The sequence below is a fragment of the Procambarus clarkii genome, chromosome 69 (genome assembly GCF_040958095.1).
Source record: "Procambarus clarkii isolate CNS0578487 chromosome 69, FALCON_Pclarkii_2.0, whole genome shotgun sequence".
Taxonomy (NCBI): Eukaryota; Metazoa; Arthropoda; class Malacostraca; order Decapoda; family Cambaridae; genus Procambarus; species Procambarus clarkii.
In genome coordinates this window covers 6198293-6210613 of record NC_091218.1, presented here as the reverse complement: position 1 = coordinate 6210613, position 12321 = coordinate 6198293, and the positions used below count along the sequence as shown (strand labels likewise).

General features: G+C 49.9%; 1 protein-coding gene across 1 annotated transcript; it reads right to left on the bottom strand.

Annotated features, from left to right (window-relative positions):
• Nucleotides 1–1278: 1278 nt before the first annotated feature.
• Nucleotides 1279–4932, bottom strand: LOC138355798 (peptidyl-prolyl cis-trans isomerase-like). Its single transcript, XM_069311325.1, has 3 exons — nucleotides 4913–4932; nucleotides 4369–4525; nucleotides 1279–4251 (listed from the first exon to the last, which is right to left on the bottom strand). The coding sequence occupies exons 1-3, from the start codon at nucleotides 4930–4932 to the stop codon at nucleotides 3742–3744; spliced, it is 687 nt and encodes a 228-aa protein (XP_069167426.1). The 3' UTR covers nucleotides 1279–3741.
• Nucleotides 4933–12321: the final 7389 nt, after the last annotated feature.

Here is a 12321-nt window from a genome sequence, read left to right as displayed (position 1 = left end):
TCAACATCTTCTAATTCATATATCAACAAAATAAAGACCATAATACACAACCTTACATAATAATACATATCAATAATTCAGTATATAAAAGATTATATCATGATATAAAAATATGTGAACAAAGAATTCATATTGGCAAGACATGGTAACACTGGCAGGAGAGGGGAGGAGTGGTTAAGGGAGGATTTCAAGAGGTCTGCCCGCCAGTCATTATGCATAAGTATACATGAATACAATATAAAATATATATATATATACAACATGTGTATCAAAACCATGTCTATGTGGTACACATCTCACAGTGCCAAAATCTAATTTAATGTTAGAGGACAATGTAATGAACAATAATGAAAGGGAAATTACACAGTATACATGACAGTAATACATCCGAGACCTAAATTTATACATTCTCCATCATAGTTCGCATAATATTTCCTATACAGCATTATGTAGCATTCCATAATGTAAGCATATACGGATGTTTTTCAAGCTACATGACATTAGGCTACTGCTATTCACTAGACTTCTAATATATATCCACAAATACATGGCAAGGACTTATTGTACAGAAATATAATATACATAGATATATGTGGAATACATTGGCAATACACATTTAATACTAGTGTGTTGTCGAAAACAGAGTAACTACATAAATAAATATTCGTGATACTAGGCTAATCAGCCAAGACATCACTATACAGTTTGAGCACATCATACACCAGCTACAGTATGATCATACTGGTGTATGTGTGGTCATAACACCACCTCACACCCATATGGTAATATCACAACACACCATGGTCCAGTATGGTAATATCACAACACACCATGGTCCAGTATGGTAATATCACAACACACCATGGACCAGTATGGTAATATCACAACACACCATGGACCAGTATGGTAATATCACAACACACCATGGTCCAGTATGGTAATATCACAACACACCAAGGACCAGTATGGTAATATCACAACACACCATGGAACAGTATGGTAATATCACAACACACCATGGACCAGTAGGGTAATATCACAACACACCATGGACCAGTATGGTAATATCACAACACACCATGGACCAGTATGGTAATATCACAACACACCATGGACCAGTAGGGTAATATCACAACACACCATGGACCAGTATGGTAATATCACAACACACCATGGACCAGTATGGTAATATCACAACACACCATGGACCAGTATGGTAATATCACAACACACCATGGACCAGTATGATAATATCACAACACACCATGGACCAGTATGGTAATATCACAACACACCATGGACCAGTATGGTAATATCACAACACACCATGGTCCAGTATGGTAATATCACAACACACCATGGACCAGTATGGTAATATCACAACACACCATGGACCAGTATGGTAATATCACAACACACCATGGACCAGTATGGTAATATCACAACACACCATGGTCCAGTATGTTAATATCACAACACACCTGAGTGATTGTGAGGTGATGGTGATATAGCAGTGATAATATTATAATAAAGATAGTGTGATAGTGATACTGAGGTGATGATATGACAGTGATAGTGAGGTGATGGTAATATAGCTGTGATAGTGAGGCGATATAGCAGTGATAGTATAGTGGTGATATAGCAGTGATACTGAGGTGATAGTGATATAGCAGTGATGGTGCGGTAGTGGTGCTGTAGCAGTGATAGTGATATATCAGTTAATGTAAGAAGGAAATATATCAGTGTGAGGTGATAATGCAGTGAAAGTGGAATGATGTTGGTGTAGCAGTGACAGTGTTATGTGATAGTGAGCTGTTGGTGATATAACAGTGACAACAGCTGTCATATAGTGACACCAACAATTTGTTACTCAACATGGTCAGTATATGACCCCAAGTGTGGGCCCTGAGGTGATGGTGATATATAGAGGTGATAGTGAAGCTATAGTGATACAGCAATGATAGGTTACAGTACTGAGAAGATATAGCATTGATGGTGATACAGCCGTGATTTTCAGGTATATGATACCAAAGCATAAATACCAAAGATAGTGAAGTTATGATGATATAGTGATAAAGGTGTGTCCTTAAATTAAATTGTCATCAAAACACACTGTCCATGGTGATGCAGAAGTGATGGTGATGGTACAGTGAACTAGAGTGGCAGCACAACACCACAGTAGTGATGGTGGTGATACAGTGAACTAGAGTGGCAGCACAACACCACAGTAGTGATGGTACAGTGAACTAGAGTGGCAGCACAACACCACAGTAGTGATGGTGGTGGTACAGTGAACTAGAGTGGCAGCACAACACCACAGTAGTGATGGTGGTGGTACAGTGAACTAGAGTGGCAGCACAACACCACAGTAGTGATGGTGATGGTACAGTGAACTAGAGTATCAGCATAACACCACAGTAGTGATGGTGACGGTACAGTGAACTAGAGTATCAGCATAGCACCACAGTAGTGATGGTGGTAGTACAGTGAACTAGAGTGGCAGCACATCACCACAGTAGTGATGGTGATGGTACAGTGAACTAGAGTGGCAGCACAACACCACAGTAGTGATGGTGGTGGTACAGTGAACTAGAGTGGCAGCACAACACCACAGTAGTGATGGTAAAGTGAACTAGAGTGGCAGCACAACACCACAGTAGTGATGGTGGTAGTACAGTGAACTAGAGTGGCAGCACAACACCACAGTAGTGATGGTGGTGGTACAGTGAACTAGAGTGGCAGCACAACACCACAGTAGTGATGGTTATGGTACAGTGAACTAGAGTGGCAGCACCACACCACAGTAGTGATGGTGGTGGTACAGTGAACTAGAGTGGCAGCACAACACCACAGTAGTGATGGTAAAGTGAACTAGAGTGGCAGCACAACACCACAGTAGTGATGGTGATGGTACAGTGGACTAGAGTGGCAGCACAACACCACAGTAGTGATGGTGATGGTACAGTGAACTAGAATGGCAGCACAACACCATAGTAGTGATATTGATGGTGCAGTGATCTAGAGCGGCAGCACAACACCACAGTAGTGATGGTGGTGGTACAGTGAACTAGAGTGGCAGCACAACACCACAGTAGTGATGGTGGTGGTACAGTGAACTAGAGTGGCAGCACAACATCACAGTAGTGATGGTGATGGTACTGTAAACTAGAGTGGCAGCACAACACCACAGTAGTGATGGTGGTGGTACAGTGAACTAGAGTGGCAGCACAACACCACAGTAGTGATGGTGGTGGTACAGTGAACTAGAGTGGCAGCACAACACCACAGTAGTGATGGTGGTGGTACAGTGAACAATAGTGGCAGCACAACACAACAGTAGTGATGGTGGTGGTACAGTGAACTAGAGTGGCAGCACAACACCACAGTAGTGATGGTGGTGGTACAGTGAACTAGAGTGGCAGCACAACACCACAGTAGTGATGGTACAGTGAACTAGAGTGGCAGCATAACACCACATTAGTGATGGTGGTGGTACAGTGAACTAGAGTGGCAGCACAACACCACAGTAGTGATGGTGATGGTACAGTGAACTAGAGTGGCAGCACAACACCACAGTGGTGATGGTGGTGGTACAGTGAACTAGAGTGGCAGCACAACACCACAGTGGTGATGGTGGTGGTACAGTGAACTAGAGTGGCAGCACATCATCACAGTAGTGATGGTGATGGTACAGTGAACTAGAGTGGCAGCACAACACCACAGTAGTGATGGTACAGTGAACTAGAGTGGCAGCACAACACCACAGTCCACCACAGTCACCTCCGTAATGTCACTGTGGTTGACTGCTGCCCTCACCACATCCAGGCCGCTCACCACATCACCGAAGACATCTGACCACTGATCACCCTGGTCGTCCCTGGTGGTGATGGCGAACTGGGCACTCCTGGGACCCCCCGGCACATACCTGGCCCACACAGCTCCTGCCTGGTCTGACTCCCGGTACTGCCCCTGGAGGTCAGGCAGCAGTGGGGCTCCTCCCTTACCATCATTACTCTCGTAGTCTCCGCCCGCCACAAACTCCCCCGGCTCACCCTTCCACTCCACCCACAACAGTTTAGTGTTGCGGTAGGTGTGGCCCCACTGGCCCGTACACAACAACACAAACTGTCTGGCCAGCGGAGTGTCAGGGGTCAGCCGGATGGTGACCCGCCCTCTTATTGACCCCGCCCACCCGAGGTCAAGGAACGCCAGGGTGCAGGAGGGGCCCAGCACGTCCACAACCTCACTCTCCTGCAGAGAAATCAAATCAATCGTGCTGATAACTATATAACAAAATGTTATCATATTAGTTATCAAAATTCAATAAGTCAGTAATGTCAGTAAGACTAGTGGGTGTAATAAAGTAACCTGGAGGGTATGGGGGTGGGCGGGCGTGGGCTGACGCAGGAGTGAGTGGAGGTACAGCTGTTCGTCTTGTAGAGTTATCCTAGCGGAGCGGCGGCCATCTTGGTCTTCCTGGACGGCCACCACCCGGCCAGCCTCCACCAGCCTCTTGACGGACACCCTCATCCTGCGGAGGTCCTCAACCTGTGGACAGTGTCAGCCCCATTATCACCTGTGGTCAGTGTCAGCCCCATTATCACATGTGGACAGTGTCCGCCCCATTATCACCTGTGGTCAGTGTCAGCCCCATTACCACCTGTGGTCAGTGTTAGCCCCATTACCACCTGTGGACAGTGTCAGCCCCATTATCACCTGTGGTCAGTGTCAGCCCCATTATCACCTGTGGACAGTGCCAGCCCCATTATCACCTGTGGTCAGTGTCAGCCCCATTATCACCTGTAGTTAGTGTCAGCCCCATTATCACCTGTGATCAGTGTCAGCCCCATTATGACCTGTAGTCAGTGTCAGCCCCATTATCACCTGTGATCAGTGTCAGCCCCATTATCACCTGTGGTCAGTCAGTCCCATTATGCTGGAGATGTAGCTCCAGCCCCCGCTCTAATGGCAGGGGGCTGGTGCTAGACCTGCAGCTCCAGCGCCCCCCCCCCTCTATTGGCAGGGGGTGGTGCTGGACCTGTAGCTCCAGCCTCCATCTACTGGCAGGGGGTTGGTGCTGGACCTGTAGCTCCAGCCCCCCTCTACTGGCAGGGGGTTGGCGCTGGACCTGTAGCTCCAGCCCCCCTCTACTGTCAGGGGGTTGGTGCTGTACCTGTATATCCATCCTCCCTCTACTGGTAGGGGGGTTGGTGCTCGACCTGTAGCTCCAGCCCCCCCTCTACTGGCAGGAGGTTGGTGCTGGACCAGTAGCTCCAGCCCCCCCTCTACTGGCATGTGGATAGTGCTGGACCTGTAGCTCCAGTCCACCTCTACTGGCAGGGGGTTGGTTCTGGACCTGAAGCTCCAGCCCTCCTCTACTGGTAGGGAGTGGTGCTGGACCTGTAGCTCCAGCCCACCTCTACTGGCAGGGAGTGGTGCAGGACCTGTAGCTCCAGCCCACCTCTACTGGCAGGGGGTTGGTGCTGGACCTGTAGCTCCAGCCCTCCTCTACTGGTAGGGAGTGGTGCTGGACCTGTAGCTCCAGCCCACCTCTACTGGCAGGGAGTGGTGCAGGACCTGTAGCTCCAGCCCCCCTCTACTGGCATATGGTTAGTGCTGGACCTGTAGCTCCAGCCCTCATCTACTGGCATGGGGGATGGAGCTACACCTGAAGTTCTAGCCATCCTCTACAGGCAAGAGGAGTTGGTGCTGGAGTTGTTGCTCCAGCCTTCCTCTACTGGGAGGGGGTTTGTCCTGAACTTGTAGCTCCAGCCCCCCCTCTACTGGAAAGGGGATTAGTGCTGGACCTGTAGCTCCAGCCCCCCTCTACTAGCAGGTCGTTGGTGATGGACCTGTAGCTCCAGCCCCCCTCTACTGGCATATGGTTAGTGCTGGACCTGTAGCTCCAGTCCCCCTCTACTGGCAAGGGATTGGTGCTGTACCTGTAGCTCCAGCCCCCCTCTACTAGCAGGTCGTTGGTGCTGGACCTGTATATCCATCCTCCCTCTACTGGCAAGGGGTTGGTGCTCGACCTGTAGCTCCAGTCCACCTCTACTGGCAGGGGATTGGTTCTGGACCTGTAGCTCCAGCCCCCCCCCCTCTAATGGCAGGGGGGTTGGGTGGTGGACCTGTAGCTCCAGCCTCCCTCTACTGGCAGGGGGCTGGTGCTGGACCTGTAGCTCCAGCCCTCCTCTACTGGCAGGGGGTTGGTGCTGGACCTGTAGCTCCAACCCTCCTCTACTGGCAGGGGGTTGGTGCTGGACCTGTAGCTCCAGCCCTCCTCTACTGGCAGGGGGTTGGTGCTGGACCTGTAGCTCCAGCCCTCCTCTACTGGCAGGGGGTTGGTGCTGGACCTGTAGCTCCAGCCCTCCTCTACTGGCAGGGAGTTGGTGCTGGACCTGTAATTCCAGCCCCCCCTCAACTGGCAGGGGGATGGTGCTGGATTTATAGCTCCATCCCCCTTCTACTGGCAGGGGGTTGGTGCTGGACCTGTAGCTCCAGCCCCCCTTCTATTATCAGGGGGTTGGTGCTGGACCTGTAGCTCCAGGCCCCCTCTACTTGCAGGGGGTTTGGTGCTGGACCTGTAGCTCCAGCCCCCTCTACTGGCAAGGAGTTGGTGCTGGACCAGTAGCTCCAGCCCCCCACTATTGGCAGGGGGTTGGTGCTGGACCTGTAGCTCCAGACCCCCTCTACTTGCAGGGGGTTTGGTGCTGGACCTGTAGCTCCAGCCCCTCTCTACTGTCAGGGGGGGTTGGTGCTGGACCAGTAGCTCCAGCTCATCTCTACTGGGAGGGGGATGGTGCTGGACCTGTAGCTCCAGCCCCCCTCTACTGGCAGGGAGTTGGTGCAGGACCTGTTGCTCCAGCCCCTCTACTAGCAGGATGTTGGTGCTTGACCTGTAGCTCCAGCCCCCCCTGTTACAGACCCGAGTCCAGCGTCGGAGTACGGAGCTGTGACAACAACGCCATCTGTGAGTCCGCTCCCGAAACCCACTCCAAATGGACAACGTCATCTAGTAAGGACGGGATATACCGGCCACAGGTGCTGGATTCCCGTCTTAATCAGCTCATAACATAGCCGCTGCTGACCTCTGGTGAGGTGGCGCTTAGACAGCAACGCCATCTATGGAGTGGAGAGGTGGACGTTTGTGTCTAAGCTTGTAAGTGAGGTTCCCTAGAGCGTCCCAGTATTAATGACGTGTCTGATTGCAGAGTCGACCTGGGACTGCTGAATTGGACGATGGATCAGTCTACCCAAGGCAGCCAAGGTCTCTTCACCAGTCTGCTTTGAAGAAGCTGTGAGTCACCCCCGGACGACCTCTGTTGAGAGTATTAGCCTGCCTGTGACGTGGCAGTGTCGGGAATCGCCTTATCCGGGACTGGCTGGTGGAAGAGACTAGCCACTGTGGTGCTTAGTAAGGAGAGTGATCAGCGGGATCACACGAGGCTCCCGCCTAGGGCTTGCAACCCTAGTATCGGTCGTGGAGTGGCCTACACAGCGGAGCTGATCGGAACCTGCCAGCTACAGGGTGGATTGTGGTTGAAGGCCTCCACGACGGAGCACCCAGTGGGACTGTGATTTGGCTGGCCTGTGGCCAGGGTAGATTCGCCAATAGAATCATAGAGGATTCATCGTGGGCCACGGAAGAAGGAACCAGGGCTACCCTAAGTGTGCACCGTGGAGCATCCAGTGTCTTCGGAGGAAGACAACCCTGTACATAATAGTGTAGTTATAACTCCAGCGTGTAACTGATATTTATTTATTCGTGGTGATGGAGAATATATATGTATAAATTGGAACATTTGTATCCCTCCCCCTTTAATTTAACTTGCGTTCCGGAACACACTCCTTGAAAGCCACTACTAACTTGGGGCTGGATACCCAAACTCTAATACCATCAGAGAAGAACCCGGTTGCGCCCCTGTAGGGCCGTAACATAATTGGCATTCCCAGCGGGATCCGACCCCTTGTCAAGTATGTTTGACAGGGGTGGTGATGTAGCGCAATCCCCTGTAAATAATTCCCCGTTTATAATTATTTGGACGTTGTGCGTCCTGTGCGGTGCTCAGTGTGATTTAGTGCAATATTGTAGTGCGGTGCTAGGTGTGTTAAGTGCTAGTGCTCCATCTTAGTGACAATGGCAGAATAAGTGACTATCGACGATCTGGACGATGTTCAGGCCTTTCTGAAGAAGGAGGACTGTCTTGCCAGATTGAAATATCTGGAAAAACAAGAACTTGTGCTAGTGAGTGCCTATCTGGAGATAAAAATGCTTGCAAGTGATTCCCGTGTTGAGATCTTGTCAAAGGTTCACAAACACTTGAAGGCCGGGGAGAAACAAGAAGGCGAGGCACAGAGTATAAAGGAAAGTGAGGAGGTAGCTTCCACTGAAAAGGAAGATAAGGGCAGTGACATTGAAAGTGATGAGAGTGAACTGAATATAAGTTTACTCACTGTGAAAATGCGTGAATTAGAGATCCACCGTGAAATAGAATGGAAAAAGCTAGAAATCGCTTGAGAGAGAAAAGGGAAAGCGAGAGAGAAGATAAGAAATTAGAAATGGAAAGAGAGAGACAAGAAAAAGAAATGGAAATGAAGAGTTTAGAATTAGAAGAAAAGGAAAGAGAAAGACAGGAAAGAAAAGAAGAGCGAGAAAGAGAAAGAGAAGAGAAACGAGAGAGAGAAGAACGAGAAAGAGAAAGAGAAGAGAAACGAGAGAGAGAAGAACGAGAAAGAGAAAGAGAAGAGCGAGACAGGCAAGAACGACGAGACAGAGAGGAAAAAGAAAGACAACACGAGTTAGAAGTATCGCGATTAGGTGGTCGGAGGCAAACAACGGAAACAAGTAGTTTCGATCCGGTAAGGAACATCAAGATGGTCCCAAAATTCAACGAGAAGGAAGTGTCGAAGCTCTTCACTGCCTTCGAGAAGGTTGCAGCCTCTTTGGAATGGCCAAAGGAAATTTGGGCCATCATGATACAGTCCGTCTTGACTGGGAAGGCCCAAATTGCCTACTCCACGTTGTCCCTTGATGACTCCTGTGATAACGACAAAGTGAAGAAGGTAGTGCTCATAGCTTACCAATTGGTACCTGAGGCTTACAGGCAAAAGTTCAGAAACCTGAAAAAGACCTCGGAGCACACGTTCACCGAGTTCGCGACCATCAAGGAACGGCTTTTCCAGGAGTGGTGTGCCTCTCGGAAGGTGAAGACGAAAGAACTCGAACAGCTCGTTTTGTTGGAGGATTTTAAGGAATGTCTGTCTGGAGATCTGAAGACATACCTAGAAGAGCAACAGGTAGAGACCTTGAGTGCGGCAGCCACTATGGCTGAAGAATACATCCTAACACATAGGTCTTCCACTAGGTATGTCCCTAGGAATTACCCACGTCTGTTTGGCAAACCTCGTCAAGAAGAGGAGAGACCCGTCCCACAAAGCGCTATGAAGACTCCCCCAAGTAGCCCCCGAAGGACTAGTCCTAGCAGTCCGAAACACCGTAGTCCGAGGAGGAATGTAGTGTGTTGGACTTGTGGGCAGAAAGGGCATGTAGCTGCTATGTGCCGAGGCAGAAGAGGTAGCGGTCCACGTAGGGAGGTGATGCTGATGGGCTGTGTAACACCACCAGAGGGAACCCAGTCTCTGATGACTAGTCAAGAAGAACCAAGATTGTTTGCCCCTCACACTTCAGGTGGGTATGTATCGAGTGATCATACTGGTAGATCAGTTGTAGTGCTCAGAGATAGTGGAGCAGCCCAGTCCCTGATCGTGAGAAACTCATTACCCGAGGGAGTGAGTGTGGACGGGAGACAAAAGGTTGTCCTGGTTGGGTTTCCTAGGACGCGGTACGTTGCCCCCTTAGTGCCGATACATCTAGACTCGCCCTACTTCAGCGGCACATGTGCGTTGGCAGTAGTTGATACCTTGCCTATAGCTGGGATTGACATAATACTAGCCAACGACTTGGTGACAGGTTGGAGCAACAAACATCTCAAGGTTGCGGACGAGTCAGCTGGAACAGCAAGGTCCGAGGTAACAGCAGGAAATGGTAATATCCAGATACAGGCAGACGTACCACTACTTAACTTGTCTAATCCTTCCTCTACCCAACAGATAGACAGCATTCCAACAGAGTCTCCTGATTCTTCTCCCGACAAGAAACATGAGGTTATGGTGGCAGAAGCGACTGAGCAAGAGGAGAGGCCTCGTGTACAAGCACCCACGGATACCCGAGAGTCTGGAGTGATGGCACATCAGTACTTGCGGTATGGCAAGCTACAACGTTCACTGAACCAGCCAGAGATTCCCCGGACGTCAGAGGTATGTGAGGTATGTGCGAAGGTTCTAGTGCCCTCTTCGGTCCAAACCAGGCTAATGGATATAGCCAACTATGGACATTACAGGCTCATGAAACTTATCCCTAAGTTAGCCAAATGTTTCTTAGCAGTATTTTGTTTTGTTCTCGTGTGTGTTTTAAGTAAGGACCAGTGGACGACCCGACAGATGATGGCTCCTATGAACATCGTGAAGAGATCCCAGGGATTGGAGACTTGCACTGTGAGTGTTGCAGTCGAAGAAGGGACCTGGAAGGTGATGGTAGATACAGGAGGTATGGGAAATGATATTACGAGTAACTGTTTCCGACAGGTTGACACTCCCCACGTGATAGCCGAACCTGGATTCAGCGTTATACGGAACGTTGGTCGACCTGACGGTGGCAGAGCGAACACCATCTTCCAAGTACAAGCAGCTCTGTTGGGTCTAGGTGTGGGCCTAGTGGACGATTATGCTGTGAGTACTGATTTAACAACAATCGCTGTTATTCTAAATTATCAGACCCCTGTATTCCAGGTTCCCGTCTCCCTGAAGGACTACCGGACCGGTACAAGAAATGCCGTCTGTGACCAGTCATCAACGGTGCCACGACAAAGGGAGGTGTCGATTCACCCCAGATCGCGTCTGTACCGATCCTTACTCGAGGCACGTGAGATGGTTATGCCCCTGATTAACATTTCAGTGAAGGTGTGGGACGTCACATCAGGCAGGTCATTGCCTACCATCTTCAAGTTTCCTTTGTGCCAGAGTTTCCCATTAGGACAGTTTTGCGGACAAGACATCCTCGCTACTCCAGTCCATTGTGTATGTGAGTCCATTTGGAGTTGAACCCACGTACTAATTTGGTTTGTTTTCTCTTTTATAAACCAAATTCTTTTTGGTGGGGAGGTGTTACAGACCCGAGTCCAGCATCGGAGCACGGAGCAGTGACTACAACGCCATCTGTGAGTCCTCTCCCGAAACCCACTCCAAATGGACAACGCCATCTAGTGAGGACGGGATATACCGGCCACAGGTGCTGGATTCCCGTCTTAATCAGCTCATAACATAGCCGCTGCTGACCTCTCGTGAGGTGGCGCTTAGACAGCAATGCCATCTATGGAGTGGAGAGGTGGACGTTTGTGTCTAAGCTTGTAAGTGAGGTTCCTTAGAGCGTCCCAGTATTAATGACGTGTCTGATTGCAGAGTCGACCTGGGACTGCTGTATTGGACGATGGATCAGTCTACCCAAGGCAGCCAAGGTCTCTTCACCAGTCTGCTTTGAAGAAGCTGTGAGTCACCCCCGGACAACCTCTGTTGAGAGTATTAGCCTGCCTGTGACGTGGCAGTGTCGGGAATCGCCTTATCCAGGACTGGCTGGTGGAAGAGACTAGCCACTGTGGTGCTTAGTAAGGAGAGTGATCAGCGGGATCACACGAGTCCCCCCGCCTAGGGCTTGCAACCCTAGTATCGGTCGTGGAGTGGCCTACACAGCGGAGCTGATCAGTACCTGCCAGCTACAGGCTGGATTGTGGTTGAAGGCCTCCACGACGGAGCACCCAGTGGGACTGTGATTTGGCTGGCCTGTGGCCATGGTAGATTCGCCAATAGAATCATAGAGGATTCATCGTGGGCCACGGAAGAAGGAACCAGGGCTACCCAAAGTGTGCAACGTGGAGCATCCAGTGTCTTCGGAGGAAGACAACCCTGTACATTATAGTGTAGTTATAACCCCTGCGTGTAACTGATATTTATTTATTCATGGTGATGGAGAATATAAATAAATAAATTGGAACATTTGTATCCCTCCCCCTTTAATTTAACTTGCGTTACGGAACACACCCCTTGAAAGCCACTACTAACTTGGGGCCGGATACCCAAACTCTAATACCATCAGAGAAGAACCCGGTTGCGCCCCAGTAGGGCTGTAACACCCCCTCTACTGGCAGGGGGTTGGTGCTGAACCTGTAGCTCCCGCCCCATCTACTGGCAGGGGGTTGGTGCTGGACC

Excerpts from the sequence above, each read along its gene's own strand:
- LOC138355798 (XM_069311325.1), bottom strand. The coding sequence starts at position 4,932 with ATGGGACTGACTGACCACAG. Across the intron at positions 4,526-4,912 it reads ATGGGACTGACTGACCACAG|GGTGTCCGTCAAGAGGCTGG; the intron begins GTGATAATGGGG and ends CCGCAGGATGAG. Across the intron at positions 4,252-4,368 it reads CCCACCCCCATACCCTCCAG|GAGAGTGAGGTTGTGGACGT; the intron begins GTTACTTTATTA and ends ATTTCTCTGCAG.